Source organism: Puma concolor, chromosome B1 (genome assembly GCF_028749965.1).
Source record: "Puma concolor isolate L17-30 chromosome B1, mPumCon1.1.hap2, whole genome shotgun sequence".
In the NCBI taxonomy this organism is placed as follows: domain Eukaryota; kingdom Metazoa; phylum Chordata; class Mammalia; order Carnivora; family Felidae; genus Puma; species Puma concolor.
Window position 1 is genome coordinate 163,570,642 of NC_141670.1, and position 17,018 is coordinate 163,587,659.

Sequence of the window (17,018 nt, forward strand, 5' to 3'; positions counted from 1 at the left end):
ATGTAAGACCTTAGACTTTAGAAAAGTAGACCACTCCTTGAAAACAGTGTAAGTGGTACTCTAGAATTGTGAAGCCAGAAATGCTACAGGAAATACAGGAAAACTCATGGTGAACAACAGAAAAGAACCACAGCGGAATTCCAAATAGTTAAAGACACAACAAGGCACAGAATGACATCCCTAGTATAGACAATAAAAATTATGCCAGAAGGAAAGAGAACAGATGAAAACTATAACCCAGTAGTTTCAAACTAAGCTGAAATACATGAAATCAAAGAAGCTATAAAGAACCATACAAACCAGGATTTTTAAAACCCCAAAATGACTTGATTAAGAAAATGGAAGATTTGAAACTGGAGGTAAAGAACTAAGAAAAGAATTAGAAGTAAAAGAAAAAAAAGAAAAAGAAGGGTAAATTAAAAAAAGGAAAAGCACAAGAACAAATAAAATGAATACTGCCCTAACCAGAATATGGAGAGGAACAAAATTCTTACATTTACATGAATCATGAAGACACTAAAAGGATTTAGGAGAAAGTGATTAACATAGAAGACAGGCAAAGAAGATCTAACATACACATAATGGGGGTTCCTAAAGCCAACGGAAAAGAATAGAATAAATAGCAAAAGCTTTGCCCCAAGAAAACTTCCCTGGGTAAGTACATATTTAAGTGGTGCACCGTGTCCCTAGAAAAATCAATGCAAAGCACCCAACACTGTAAAATACTTCTGGGCTTCAAAGAACAAAAGTAAAATACACTCCTTTGGATATCTCGGCAAACATACCAAGTGAAACATGAGGGAAAGAAAATCAGATTGTCAGCAGACTTTGACAACACTTTATGGCAAAAGACGCTACCGTAAAATATTAAAGATACTTGAGCAAAGAAAGATGAGCCAAGGATTTTATATCAGCCAACCTGACTCTGAAGTATAAAAGCAACAGACAAGCTGTTATGAACATAGAATTCAGGAAATACTTCCCAGGAGTGCTTCCTGAGGCATCTAGTGAAAGATGAGCTTCAGAAAACCAAAGTGCCAGGGAAGACAGGACATAAGGACCAGTGGCCAGGATCAAACATACATTTATTTACCAGTAGAACAAAGAGTGGTAACAAAGGAAATAGAAGGTAGGATTGCTATGTATTATGATAAAGCAATTTCAGTACAGCTGTCAGCAAAATTAGGGGAGGAAGGACTATCTGAAAAGTAGCATATGTTTGCTGATTGTACAGATAGTAACCGGGGTGAAAGAATCTTACTTCAGATGCCAAGCTAGGGGGAGAAAAGGGAGAGGAGAGAACAGGCTTCTAGATAATTTAAATGTTACTCACAGCAGGAAACCAAGAGAGAATAACCTCCACCCCACCCCATACCCGAAAGAGCAAAACAAGGGTATTATATGAAAGGTATCAGTACAGGGGTGCCTGGGTGGTTCAGTTGGTTAAGCATCCGACTTCGGCTCAGGTCATGATCTCACGATTTGTGGGTTCGATATGAATATGATCAAACCTCTAAATCATAAATTTACAGGAAATACAGGGAACAGACAGCATGTTGACCACATGAGACTGAAAAATTGCATAGGGTAAGCACTCCGTTTCTTCAACAAAAATGGGGGACTAGGATCTATAATAAGAAATGACTGAAAGGCCACATCAACCAACTGCAATATGTGAATCTTGTTTGGATTCTACCAAACGTTGACGTTATTTGCATAGATCTTTATATGTATTGTATTTCAGTAGGGGGAATGTGAATGCTGGATCATCAACAACATTGTGGAATTATACTGACTTGGAAGGCTTTGACACTGGCATTACCATTACGTTTAGGGGAAGGGAATCTTTGTACCTTAGAACTACATGCTGAAAACATTTGTAGGCGAAATTCCGCAAGGCCTGAGATATGCTTCAAAATAATGGCAGGATGAGATGGACAGAGATAAAGCAAAAAGACTAGTTGTTGTTCCAGCTGTTGAAGCTGGATGACAGGCATATGAAAGTTCGTTACACTATTAGCTATGTCTCAAATGTCCCCATAATTTATTTATATTTTTTTTTATTTTTTTTAATGTGTATTTATTTTTTAGAGAGAGAGAGAAACAGAGTGCAAGCAGGGGAGGAGCAGAGAGAGAGCGAGACACAGAATCCGAAGCAGGCTCCAGGCTCTGAGCTGTCAGCACAGAGCCTGATGTGGGGCTCGAACTCACTAACCGCAAGATCATGACCTGAGCCCAAGTTGGCTGCCCAATCGACTGAGCCACCCAGGTGCCCCATATATATACTTATTTTAAAGTTAATGTGAGGTTGGATTGTTCCATCTTAAAATGGCTACCACTGGGTTTTCAAACAATCCAAGGAATTCATCTAAGTCATAGGCCCCTGCTTTTTTTTTTTTTTTAAATCCTTCTCTAGTTAACTGATCGCACACTTAAACAGGGTCTATTTAAACTAGGCCCTGAAGGAGCGCCTGGGTGGCTCGGTCGGTTAAGCGTCCGACTTCGGCTCAGGTCATGATCTCATGATCCGTGAGTTCGAGCCCCGCATCGGGCTCTGTGCTGACAGCTCAGAGCCTGGAGCCTGTTTCAGATTCTGTGTCTCCCTCTCTTTCTGCCCCTCCCCTGTTCATGCTCTGTCTCTCTCTGTCTCAAAAATAAATAAACGTTAAAAAATAAATAAATAAACTAGGCCCTGAAATTCTCACCTGGAACAGTCAGTACTAACCAATGATGACAAAACTGGCTAAGAAGAATTCTCTGGCTCGCAAACACTAGTTTGTCACCCTAGAGCAAGCATATTACAGCAACTGATCTCCTAATTACTTAAGTACCCATGCTTGTATTCCTGAAGCAGGGGTGTTTCATCAAAATTGTTAGGTGACATCCTACCAAGCACCTGAGGAATCCTTATGGGCTTCTACCGAAGCTGTCTGTGGTCAGTGGGGATGCCTTCTTGCCCTTATAACTCAAGGGAGTACCACTTTCCATCGCTAGGCAGATTGTATCCTGGATTCCTTCCTAAGGATCAACACTAACAATGCCAAAGGCAACAAGAGTCCTACCAGATGCCCAAGAATCGACAGAAGAACTTTACGGTCCTCGGTAATTCACCAGGGTCAAACCTCATGGGGACAGTGCTTGATTTGAAACCAGATAGCTTATCATACCATGGATCTCTGAAAGGCCACTCTCAGGCTAAGATGCAAAAAAAATCAGATGAAGCCAGCGTGCTGTCCCCTCACCCAGGCCACCTACAGGAACAGGAGAGTGGGATAACTCACAGAACACCTGTCAGTGGCTGAAAGGCACTGAGTCAGACCCAAAGTGCCATCCGTGGATCGTACTTATTATTAAACCCAAAGGCAGCCAGATTTGAACAAGAACACGATGAAAGAATTTAAAAAGGAGGTGAGGGGCGCCTGGGCGGCTCAGTCGGTTAAGCGGCCGACTTCGGCTCAGGTCGTGATCTCGTGGTCCGTGAGTTTGAGCCCCGCGTCGGGCTCTGTGCTGACAGCTCAGAGCCCGGAGCCTGTTTCAGATTCTGTGTCTCCATCTCTCTCTGAACCTCCCCCGTTCATGCTCTGTCTCTCTCTGTCTCAAAAATAAATAAACGTTAAAAAAAATTTTTTTTTAAAAAGGAGGTGAAGAGCCTCTAATCCCCGGAGACACACTGAAGAGCACTCAGCCTGGACCCCTGAAGCATCTCTCTCAGCTGTGAAAAAGCATTCTGGTACATTCTGAGAAAAACGGTTCCAAGCCTGCAGACTGACAATGCACTTTGGCACAGGAAAGGCTCCACGATGTCCTGAAAGTGAAGACACCTGTCTGTGTTCACATGCTTTGTTCAGCCCCCTTCGGTGAGTCCTTCCAGGAACTGCTCAAGTGGCTCTGAAGTTATGGAGACTGTTCTGTTCTAGCGAAGAAAAGCTAGGACAGAAGTGAGAGCTCAGCCCTTCGGAAGGCAGGACCTGTGGCAGATGGGACTCAAGGGACTAATACCATAAAAAGCTCTCCCTGAGTCAGTCCCTCCTTCCCCATGAACTTAGTCCCCCAGACCCTCTGAGAAACCTTACCTGTCTCTGCTTCCTTCCTTCATTGACCAAAATGCGGAACCGAAAGAAATCTAAATTAATAAATCTAAATAAATCTAAATAAATCTAAATAAATCTAAATTAAGCTTTCTATGAGAGACCCTTAGACTTTTCTTTCTGGGTTCTTTGTGGGCCTGGGCTCAGGAGACCAAAAAGAATTCTCTGGAACAGGAGCCCCAACACGACAAGGATTTTTGCTCCGTGTGTTCACGGTTATACCCTCCTCTCTTCAGGAGGCAGTCATTCTGAAACTAAGGTGATCATTTTAAATAATATCCCTTGAAAATGCAGAAATGTAAATTAGGCTACACATTCAGATCTACTAAAAAATTCATAAACCCTTCTACATATGCTAGTTTATTTCAAAAAGCAGAAGGGGGGGTTCTTTTTTTTTTTTTTTTTTATGAAAGTGATGCATTTTGGTTGAACTGGGAACGTGTCTACTATTTCCCTGCAGTAAATATCCTGACAATATTATCATTAAGTAGAAAAAACATCTTGACCTCCCAATTAACCATTTTCAAGTGGCTGTACCAGTGACATATTTTTGGATTAAGAATCCGGGTTTAATTCAACAATGACAAGAAGCCTAAAGGCCAGTCCATGTGGTCTTACCAGGCCCTTTCTTAAAATGAAGATCCTCCCAAGGTACCCTGACTCAACATCACCCATTAAAAAAGAAATCTGGGAAAGTCAGAATGGAAATGCATTTAAAATATTTTACAAACTAAAATCCCGAGTCACTTTAAAAGTACCCACAGGGGGCGCCTGGGTGGCGCAGTCGGTTAAGCGTCCGACTTCAGCCAGGTCACCATCTCATGGTCCGTGAGTTCGAGCCCCTCGTCAGGCTCTGGGCTGATGGCTCGGAGCCTGGAGCCTGTTTCCGATTCTGTGTCTCCCTCTCTCTCTGCCCCTCCCCTGTTCATGCTCTGTCTCTCTCTGTCCCAAAAATAAAATAAAAACGTTGAAAAAAAAAAAATTTTAAAAAGTACCCACAGTCTTTCCAAGTAGAATAATTCTCAATTTTTTTAAACACGGTCTTGTTTTCTTTTAAACATGCACTAGCCAAGTAGAGTTAAGAGAGCCAATGCCCCTCCCCTCCACTCCCCTTGGCACTTCCAAAATCGCCAGTGTTTTCCCCAGAAGCCAAATCTATATTAGATTCCTATCTATAAATACTTCCTTCCAATAAAAAGACAATACCAAATAATTTCCAAAGTTCTTTGTGATAATCCCTCTTTTGTTCTGAGTCTTGCTAAGCAATTCTGCTTACTGACCAACCTGCATAGGTCATTCTATTTAAATTACTGACAGCCTGGGATTGTTTTTGAAGAATTTTTTAACACCCTTTGAAATAACCTGAGTCACCTGGGGTAAACCCAAAGGAAGCTAGGTGTTTTGCCTCACTCAAGAACTTTAAGATAACAAGAAAAGGAGTAAGGGTTTCTCCTCTTTTAGTTTTTCCTATTATTTTTTTCCGCTTGGTTAGGAACAAGACATTCCCTGGCAGGTGCCATCATATATACCTTTTCCTTTTTAAAAAAATTTTTTTAATGTTTTTATTTATTTTTGAGACAGAGAGAGACAAAGCATGAGCAGGGGAGGGGGAGAGACAGGGAGACACAGAATCCGAAGCAGGCTCCAGGCTCTGAGCTGTCAGCACGGAGCCCAACGCGGGGCTCGAGCTCACAGACCGTGAGATCATGACCTGAGCCGAAGTCGGATGCTAAACTGACTGAGCCACCCAGGCGCCCCATATATACCTTTTCCTTAAGTGATTGACTTTTTCTCACACAAACAGCCACCTTCCCCCCACCCCAACTGCTCATTGCTTTGGGAAGGGTAGTAACCAGTGTCCCTAATTACCTTCTAATTACCCTATAAAGCAGGGCTGTAGAACCCAGGGCAGAATCTTAACATGTCCTAAGCCATCCAGGACCCTTATCAAGGCTTGGGGGTTTTGCTTGTTATTGTTTTGGATTTGTTTTTTTTTTTTTTTTTAAACAAATGAATTTATGCAGACGGCTACAAGCCTGGATTATCATCTTACTCGACATTTAAAATCTGCTAATAAGCAAAGAACCAAAAATCATCTATGGCCACTATTGGAATTTGAGCCTACAAAATCTGTAATCTCGCTGGCGGTGATGAGGCAGGCAGGGGAGGGAGGGTAATCAGCCCCGGACTTGAAAGCAACTCAAAGTACATATCCGTGGACCTCCTCTGGATTTGCATTGTACATATAGTATGTGTAATACATGCAGAAGTGAGGTCTGTACTTTTCCATTTTGGATAGTTAATGTCTCTGACTAAGTAACTGCTTGACCAGATTACACTTAACAAAAATCTCATCACATACGGCATTATAGGAAATACGGCAATTGCTGAAGAATAAAAATCCTAAGAAATTACCCTATCTCACCTTCCAGCGGATTCTTTCCATGGGAGTCTTCTGGCTAACTATAACCCTTTCCTTTTGGATTCATACCTTAACCAGTTCCTTAACCAAGATTTAACTCAGGCCCCAGATCTTCCTCTGCATCAGCCACTCTCCCCCAGAAGTGATGCCTCTTCCTCTAATCCAGTGGTAATGAATATGCATCCTGGCTTCCGGACCAGGGCTGTTCTTTAAATCTTATTACAAATCGTATTACATTAGCACCCACCCCAGCCCTTATCTTCCCACAGCTCCTAGGCTCCTTAAACACAGGGATCACATCTCAGACATCATCACATATTTCGGCATGACAAGTGAAATGGTGTGATCAACGGGAAGCTGCTGAACTGCAATTTCATTTCTACCGCCTTCCCCTACCGGACGGCGGGCTGACCTGATACGTACATCGAGCCATGACCATGAAATGACCAAAGGGAAAGGACAGGTGGGAAGGGAAGTCCGGCTGGTGGGTAAACCACAGAGCCAACAATCCACCCCCGAGTAATCAAGGGAGAAGGACTCCCCTCATCCTTACAGATCTCTCCGCCTACACGCAGCACCGCTGGCTTTCTCTCAAAAGTATCCGTCAGTTGGGAGATCAAATAGCAATTCATTCTTAGGTGAGGGTTAATTATGATCGATTCCAGTTTCTCTAGACCTCGAACTTCCTTTCGTTCCTCTTACCTTGGCACTCGGCTAAAGTTATCTCGCCGCACGATCCATCTGTGGCTAGATACCCCCAACCCCCAACAGATCAACAACCGCTTTGAAGCTGCGAGCTCTTTATTGGCTATTTTCGGCATAGCCAAAACTGGTGAAGAGTGGTGGATCATGTTCGAGTCGAACCAGAATTTAGGGAAGACTCAAAGCAAAGCCAAAGCAGTGAAGAAGGAAAAACGGCTATTTTATTCGGAAAAGATTCCAGGCAGGCCCGGAAAGGGGTCCTCAAACCAGCTGAGGTAAGCAGGGCCTAACCATTTCAAAATGACAATTATTTGGCTTTCCTCATATTTGCAGCCAAGACCCTGTGACTAGCTCTGATAATGCAATAAAGTATTTTCCAAACCCCAATCAAAGAATTTTCCCTAAAAAAAAAAAAAAAAAGCTCAATTTCCTTCTGGGGCAATTTAAACTATTTTCGTTGTGCCATTCTTCACTCACATATTACAAATATTTGAAGACTGTCATTCACTAAAGCTTCTTCACCTTATCTTCTCTGGCCTAATAAATCCAATTTCTTTAAGTTGCCTTCAAAGGGCCAATTTCCCAAAGCTTTAATCAACTCTGTGTCCTCTTCTAAGCCCAAAATGTCCATTCTGTTCTCTGAGAAAACCAATAAACATCCTTTAAAAATGGCTTAATGCCGGGGCACCTGGGTGGCTCAGTCGGTTAAGCATCTTACACTTGATTTCGGCTTACGTCATGACCTCATGGTTTGTGGGTTCTAGCCCCGTATCTGGCTCCATGCTGAAGGTGGAAAGCCTGCTTGGGATTCTCTCTCTCTCCCCCTATCTGTCGCTTGTGTGATTGTTTCTCTCTCAAAAATAAACTTTTTGATAAAGGTGTAACCCAAAGAATGAATACAGACTTATCCTCCTGCTATATATTTCTTTCCACGAAAATTTACTTTTCATCATATGACTGATACACAACACACAATTCTTCATAATCCCCATATCCCACCATTGATATTACACAGCTAAGTTCTGTTGACTTTTGGGGTTTAGTTTTGCTCTCACGTGTGGACCTGACCGCCTAAGAAGAATCTCATTTGTATCTACCATCGTGTCTGGGAAATGGAGTTTCAAGTTCATGCAGCCTGTAAATAGTCAATAGACAAACACAACAGTGTCCAACATATTCCTCCCCTCAAACGGGATGCTCCTCCTCTGACTTTATTTCCATCAATTCCATGGTCCCACCAGTTCTCCCAGTCACCCACGCCTATAATAACTCCTGCTCCCCTTCGCCTCAACCTCATCAACGTCTGACACACCCAAGATGCCTATAAATTTGCCAAGTGAATTCAGTCGGCTACCTTTATCTTCTTCGTGTCTCGTAAGTATTTTCCCTTCTTTCCAGAGCACGCACCCTAACACCCAGGCCCTCACCCCTTCACCCAGAGGCCATCTAAAGAGCCTGACTGTCCCTCTATCCAGCTCCCCTCCCCATCAGCACAAAGCTTAGCCGTGACACGAACCATCCTGGAAGAGGCCCCTGAGAAACTCTCCTTGAGGTATTTGTACACCCGTGTTCATATCAGCATTATTCAGAACAGCCAGAAGGCGGAAGCAACCCAGTGTCCATTGGTGGATGAATGGAGAAACAAAATATGGCAGAAAATTATACATGTGCATATGCATATGCATACATACATACACATATACATACATTTCCCTCCTTAAGAAGGAAGGAAATTCTGACATATGTTATAACATGGATGAACCTTGACGACATTATGTTAAGTGAAATCAGCCAGTCACAAAGACAAATACCGAATGATTCCCTAGCGTAGTCAAATTCACAGATACAGAAGATAGAATGATGGCTGCCAGGGGCTGGGGGAGGGGGTAACAGGGAGCTGGTGTTTCATGGGCGCAGAGTTTCAGTTTTGCAGGATGGAAAGTGGTCTGGGGATGGGGTTCCACAACAATGTGAATGTATTTAACGCGGCTGAACTGGACACCTAAAAATGATCCAGATAGTAAATATTAATGTGTGTCTTTTACTAAAGGGTAAATACACACACACCTTCTTCAGTCTTCATTACCTACAAGCAAGGTGGCCCAAGTTTTTCGGAGCAGGTTGGGGACTGGACGGCAAGGTGGAGCAAGCAGTCCTGGCCTAGTAAGCAAAGCCCAGAGAGCCACTACTGGCTCAGATCCACCTTAGCCCTGACCTCTAAGCTCTTTTCAGAATCTGGACCAAACGCAGCATTAAATATCCCCTCCCTACAGTGCTCCTTGTGGCGAATCAAAGAGGCCACCTTTCCAGCCTCTTCCCCTCCCTATCCCCTCCCCCCCGCAACCATCACACCAAGTGCAAGGACTGACAATCCTCAAATGAGATCTTAATGTCTTATCCCCTATTTCCACATCCCCCATTTTCCCAATCGAAGCCTCACCTACAGACACTCTACCCTCTAACGCGCAGAAGTGAATCTCAAATATTATCTCCCACATGGACACTTTGAAAGATCTCTGATCGCTATCATCTGCCCACCAAGACATAAACGTCTCCCGTTTGAAATCCTGCCTGAGCACTTTGCACTTCTTTGGACACCAAATGCGATTCTGGTCAGACGCTGTGCTCTTACCCCATCCCTCCCCCACCTCTAGCCCACACCTACAGTCCCTGCAAGGACCAAGGCCTAGGGAATCATAGATCTTTGTTAAACGGAGTCTGACATGTTTATTGAGCATTTCTTATGTTCAACGCACCCTGTAAGTGCTAGAGAACACGAGATATTAAACCCAGGAGCACCACTGTGTGTCTAGCCTGGGGCAACAGCCAAGTTCAGCAGGGTCCCTCACTCTTAGGGAAGGCAGTCACAGAAAAGCCGCTCACTCTTCAGGTGCTTTCAATGCTGCATCACACAGGGTTCATGGACCCTATGTGAGCTACCCTTACTTACTCACCTTGAGAAAATGGCCATTTTACAGAGCTTTCCCCTCCTAAGCTCGCGTCCAGAAATCTAATCTGTATCCACCGAAATGGGCTAAGAACAAGGCAAAACAAAGAACCAGGGAGGAAAGCAGGCATTGCTTACTAATGGTAGACTTAAAAAAACAAACAAAGGGGCGCCTGGGTGGCGCAGTCGGTTAAGCGGCCGACTTCAGCCAGGTCACGATCTCGCGGTCCGTGAGTTCGAGCCCCGCGTCGGGCTCTGGGCTGATGGCTCGGAGCCTGGAGCCTGGAGCCTGTTTCCGATTCTGTGTCTCCCTCTCTCTCTGCCCCTCCCCCGTTCATGCTCTGTCTCTCTCTGTCCCAAAAATAAATAAACGTTGGAAAAAAAAAAAAAAAATTTATAAAAAAAATAAATAAATAAAAAAAAATAAAAAAAACAAACAAAAACTAGACATTAAATGTATACATTTCATCTTTAGACCATAAAAACTCCTCTACATAATCTGGTTTTACACTATATCCAATTTTTTTTTTTTTTTCCCTGAGAGACAAACCTGCAAGAGGAACAATAAAATCAGCCTAATAGTGAAGTCCCTGTGCTGTCCCCATCAAGGACACCATACTAGGCATGTTATGTGGGTGCCCTCACTCACTCTCTTCGGGAGCCCATGCCATCATCTCTGAGTCACATAAAAAGAACTGAAGCTTACGGAGAAGTGAAGAGTCTCTTCCCAGATCACACGGCCAGCAAGGGGCCAAATGCGTAAAAACCCAGGTTGTCCCTTTCAAACCCCGAGCTAGCTCTTAACTCCGATGCCACCTGTGCTGGCTAACAATTTAGTTTCAAGTTTGCAAGCATCAAAAACCTAGCTGTCAGAAAGATATGCGCTGGAGATACCTAACAGTGTGTCGTAAGCAAAATGTTAAGGCTAAAGCATAAGGTGAATGGAAAAATCAGCAGATGTGAATGCTTTCATTGGAGAAATCCTCTGGGTTGTTTGTCTTTCTGGGAGGAAGGAGAAAAAAAAAAAAAAAAAAGGCCAAGATCTGTTCAGTCCCTGAGTAGTGATTCCGAATTGTTAGGTCAGAAACCATATAAAACTCAAAAATTAAAGTTTATTTCACATTAAAAGCTGTCACGTTAGTACTTACTGGTACCTACTTGCAAAGAATACAGAGAGAAACCGGCAAATTCTACATAGTCACAGAGGTTACTCGTTTATTAGGTGCCGTCCCATCCCAGACCCTGTGCCAAGCATCTGTACAAGAATCTCTTCCTAATCTTTAGGACAATCATATTAGAGTAGGCATTATTTCCATTTCTGGAATAACAATAATTCCTATTTTACAGATAATAATTATGACTGACATGTATTATGTTTGTACTAAAAGTGTGCCAGGCAGCACGATCCTAAATATTTATTATGTAGAAGCACGTATACCGGCACAGAGAAGTTAAGTAATTTGCCAAAGTCACACAGCTGAAACGAGGATGAAAAAGTAAGTTCAGCAGGGCAGCCAACTTGCTCCAAGGTCCCAAATGTGTCAGCCATGGGGCCAGCAGACTAACACAAGGCTGTCTTCATTCCCCAGGCCTGTGCTCTGTCCGCTAGGTACCAGCATGGTCCCATCTGCACTCACCAGGGCCTAAGGCTAAATGCCTAAATGTCTAAGGGCAGTAGAGAGTGGTATTGCCTAGTGCCTCCTAAAGAGGACTGATCCTTCAGTTCAAGAGAACAGAGAAATCAAGTTCTTGACATAAATTCTCCAGATTCTTAAGTATTGCCTTGATGTTTCCTTAATAAAGCATCACTTGGGGGTGGGGGGGTACCAAACAGGTTCATGGATTATCAGCTTGTAAGCTCTACTTATTCAGAATCTGAGGTCAAAAGATGGGCTGTTTCATGTCCAAAATGTCCAAAACCAGAGGTACTACAGGCCAGGCTTACTCGGTCCCTTCACTTTCAACAAAGATTTACACTGGCTTTGCCCTGGATTCACACTTGTACCTCTGCTAACTCCCCAGTAGGCCCTCCTCACTCTGGATTTGCAGCCCCCGAAGCTCTCTATTCAGGTTACAGAAACTGCATATGAAATTTTGCGTCTTTAAGGTCCTTTCAAATGTCTTTCAATCCCTTGTTTTGAAAGCTAACACACAGGAATGCGGCAAAATAAAGCACTTCCCACGTCCCAGTCTGTCAACTGTTAAACTAAATTCATTCTGGATCATGCTGCTGTAGCCTTGACCACAGCCTTTCAGGGGTTCCCATCCTGCAAGGCCAGCTCCAAGAATTCCACTCAGGGCACCGCAGCTCATTTCCTGGTGTCCTTCTTTAATCAGCTGGGGGAGACTTGAGGAAATGAGTCAAAATCCTAAGAGCAGCTTCTAGCAGCTGTCAACAACAGCAGCAAAATCCATCATCAAAACAACACCTGTACGCAAATGCTCTACAAGGGAGCCCACAAAAACACTTGGCCCATTTCTGACGAGAATCTGTCTGGGTGGTAAATCTCTAAGGGGTAAACTGCCCTTCTATCTCATGGTGCCCATCCAGGGTGAATGACCAGTGGTGTTAACTCATTCCTGGGAGTTTTCGCTTTCACAAAGCATGCCCCAAGTATATGATGTGAAGGCCATTTTTTTTTTTTTTTTTTTGGAAAGGTGGATGGCAAAATATCTCAACTGACTTTTCCACCATCGTTTTAGAGACAGTTTATCTTCATTTCTGAGGGCCTCTGGAATGGCACATCTAACACACACAGCCCTCATGCCCAGGGTCGAGTGCCAGCATACCCCCCAGACAAGCTACATTTAATGACTCCCCTTCCCGGTGAATACTTCCCTCAAATTGAGAACACTTTCACCCACACATCCTAAGAAAGGCAATTCTAGGTCTTTTTCTACCAATATTTGGAAGGTAATGACCTTGACCATCCTGTATTCCCAGAATCTCCAACGATACCTGGCATATAATAAGTGCTCATCAAATAGTTTCCAATGAATCTCACAACTGATTCTGTTAAGGCATGTGAATGGTATACAGTTGGGCATATGGGGCTAATCTCAGGCTTTACCACTGACTATTTGGGTAACTGACTCATCCTCAGCCAGTTTCTCCAGCTATGAAATGGTAGGAATGGTAACAGCACTACCTCTAGGGCTTGTTGAGAGGACTAGAAACACCATGTAAAGGCCCCAGCATGGTCCTGGCCCAGTTTTGAATAAAGAACAACTATGTACAACAGACACATAAAGGGAAAGTTAAGGCATGTCAGAAAAATGTGTTGTAATAACACAGCATACATAATTTATCAAGTCATAAGAAAAAAATGTGTGGATGAGTGGGAAAGACGAGAATGGGGATGTGACTTTTCTGGGATCCCTTTCCAAGACCATCACGTTATTCCCAACAGGATCACATCCAAAATGTCCCGTGTCCAGCTTCTGGCTCTGACTCTGGCCTCACACCTGCAGGAACAGGGGAAAGTATGATTCACTATTCCTTACAGGCTTATCTTGCTGGGCACAGGTGTTGTAAACACTGAGGGGAGCAGTGATGGGGGGTCCTACAGAGCCCGCACCTCCTTGATTGAATTCAAAGGGAAACCAGGCACACATGTGGATTGAAGAAGACTCAGGATAAACCACACCTCCCCGCTTCAGCGGGGGCAGGGGACCAGGAGGCTACCCCCCCCCCCCCCGGTGGTCCCTGTGACCAGAAAAGGCAGAGGAATTTCAGGGAGACAGAAAGGAATCGGGGAAGGAATTCAGAAAAATTGTAGTCTACACTCAGAACACTGGAAGAGGAGAATGTGGGACCCAAAGGGTCGTTCCTGATGCAGATGCTTCACTGTCCTCTTGAGGAAATTGGGATCTCCAGAATTGAAACGACCTGCCAAGGGCACACAGCTAATAAATGGCTGGAAAAGGAGAACCAGAAGGGCAGCACTAGGCTTTGTCACTATACCATACTGCCCCCCAGGAGCCAGACCTTTAAATTCCCTTTGCCAAAAATCTGTTCAAGGAAGCCGGATAATTAGGAGGAGGAAGGAAGCAACCGATTCTTTTAATTTTAAAAACGGGGAAACTATTCTGCCCTTGTCTTTCTAGTGAGTGCCCTATTCGGGTCCACACGCATAACTGAAATTAAAAATGCCAAGGCACAAAGACGTAAGGACCAAATGTGTCATTTGAGCTTAGAGCGGTCAAATCCGCCACGGAATCTGGGCACTCACTTATAATCTCTCTCCCGCCCCCCCCCCCCCCACCGGTCCAGATGCAAGGCTTCTCTTCCTCCACCGGAAAGCCCTCACAATGCCGTTCAAGCCCGTGAATGAAGAGGCTACACCTTGAGACTTTATGGGAAACTGACCGGTAGTTAATATAGTACCACAATAGTACAAAGCGATGCTTCCTTTTGTAGCCCGTGAATCCCAGTTCAGACTCACTTTCTGCCCACTGCATCAGCGAGGTAAGCCTTGAAGGTCTTTAAAAAAAGACCTGGGAGAGAGCAGGGTTTCAGGGGTTACCTGGGCGATCTGCACTCGCTCGCGCACTAGCGACACCCAGAAAAAAAAAAAAAAAAAAAAAGGGAAGAAGGGGCAGGAATCGGAGGGCTTTCAGGAGCCTGCAAATCCTCCTCCTCCACCTTCAGACCTAAGTTCCCGCGCAGATAAAACCGGATTTTCACTACGGCTTGAGGATCCAAGTAAGATTTTGCAGAAAGTTCCACTCCATCTCCCACCCCCGCCCCAGGCGGCCCTTAAGTAGTGTAGCTATCACGTGGGAAGGGGTGTTGCAGATCTCAAAATTCCCAAAGAAAACGGGGACCCGCAATTACGGGTCACAGACACCTATTCCAGCGGCTTGCAGAGGCCGGCCAGCCTGTCTGGGCATTCTGGCCAGACCCGGGAGGAGACCAGGTCGAAGACCTGAGCGTTCCAGCGCACGGTCCCTGCCTCCTCTCGGTGCAGACGGCAAACGCGGCCACCAGCCGCTCGGAGGCGCGTGGCAGGAAAGAAACGGCACCGCGGCGGAAAGGGGCGAGCCTTTGGCATGGGATTTACAAAAGCAAAAAGTCTGCAACCTAGCGGCTGCTTTCCACACGCCCAGCCCAAGTTGTCCCTGTAGCCGCCACCTCTAGGTTCGCGGGGTCCGGCTCCAGAGCCGCACACCGCGCGTTTCCCAGGCAAAATGCCTAACGGGAGGGCCCAAGGACACAGCGAGCAGAGACGGCAGCGGGTCGGTCCCCAGCTCTGGGGCACAAAGAGCGCCCGCGGTTTGGAAAGCGGCAGCCACAGAGCAAAGAAAAGGCTCTCCAACTTTGCCCTCGGCGCTGCAGAGAACCTGCGGGCTGCTCCTCCAGTGCACCGGTCACACACGCGCAACTTTTAACAAAAGGAAGCAGTGGCCGCGCCTCGCACCGCGGAGATAACGCGCTGGGTGCGGACCCGGGACCCGCCCGCCTGTGCCCCCGCGCACCCCCGGCACAAAAGCAACCCCTAACTCGAACGCAGCCTGCGGCCGCACCTCACCCACTCTTGAGCCCCCTAGCTGTCCTCCTTCCCGGAAGACCCCCAGCTCAGCGTCCCCGCCACCAGCGGCAGGGGCTCCTTGCACAGGTGAGCGAGGCAGGGCGCAGGAGAGTCCCGGGGACGCCTCGAATCTTCCCGGAGGCTGAAAAGCAAGGGCACCGGAGGGCCGTCAGCCACCTCTGCCGACGAACCCCTGCGGGTTCGAGCCCTGGGGGGCACAGGCTGCTCCGGGGCGGGGGGGGGGGGGGCGCGGCCCCACTGTCCGCGGCGCTCTCCCACCTGTCTGGACGCGGAGCAGGAGGAGCAGGACGCAGAGAAAATCCCAGGCGCCGCGAGCGCCTCTCATCGCGGTGGCTGCGCTGGGATCGGAGGTCCGTTCCACGTTCCTGCTCTCGCCCAAGTGCACGGAGCGCGGCAAAGCCGAGCCCCCAGAGCCGCGAGCGCGGAGCAGCGGCCCCTCCTCCCAGCGCCCTCCCCCTGCGCGCCGGCCACGCCCCTTCTCCGCGCCCCTCCTTGCCTCCCCTCCTTCCCTCCCTCCTGGGTCTCGCTCCCTCCTGGCGGCGTCTGGCTTCTGCTCTTGCGACGTGCTAATCCCCGGGGGCTGAGCCGGCGGGGAGGAGGAGGGCACGCTGGCCCTCGCCGCCAGTTCCTGACCCCGGAGCCCCTTCATCTCTCCACCTCTCCTGCTCCCCTGTGATGTGGTCTGGCGATCAGAGGCGGTTCCCGGACGAGGGAGGTGCTGCCCGCGCGCTTTGTGAAGCCCGGCACCCAGTGCACATTAGGGCACGAGCCCGCCACCTGGCAGGTGCTCCCCAGACAATAAAGGTCCAACGCAAGGCCCTCGAGCACGCTCCCGAGGGAAGAGAGGGGACGCCGCTGGTGGCGGAGGTGGTGCGGAAACCCACCGGAATTGGGGCGCGGGGATTACGAATTAGGCCCCCACATTCTCCATTTTTGTTAATCAGAGTGGCCCAAGAGAGGCGCCTGGCACCATGGTAAAATGCTGAGCCGGACTGTAGGTAATTATGCTCAGTTTCTCCACCTGCTCTTAACACAATTGGTTTCTATTGGTCGGCGTGGTCTCCGCCAAAAGAAGCTCCTGCTGAGACTTTCCTGGAGAACCGGGCTTGGCATTCGAGTGGGGAAGAGAGCCTAGTGAAGTTTGCTCTGGGAGCTCGAGTTTTTTAAAAAAAACCCATTTGCGCCAGAATCGTTGTGCTAAGCCCTCTGGGAACGTACCCACCCCCACCCCCTGTAAGGTTTCTCTTCCCCTGTATCAGGGAACAGTTACGGAGGGGGGGGGGGGGGGCTGTAGGGTCTCGGCCGTC

General features: G+C 46.6%; 1 protein-coding gene across 2 annotated transcripts in view; it reads right to left on the reverse strand.

Annotated features, from left to right (window-relative positions):
* The window catches only part of KIT (KIT proto-oncogene, receptor tyrosine kinase), an 86,830-nt gene extending 70,455 nt beyond the window's left edge, over positions 1–16,375 (reverse strand). For both annotated transcript variants that reach the window (XM_086705040.1, XM_025921345.2), the window contains exon 1: positions 15,970–16,375. In XM_086705040.1, the coding sequence (XP_086561166.1) occupies positions 15,970–16,360 (391 nt within the window). In that variant the 5' untranslated portion in view covers positions 16,361–16,375. The remainder of the gene's footprint in view (positions 1–15,969) is intronic.
* Between the last annotated feature and the right edge of the window lie 643 nt (positions 16,376–17,018).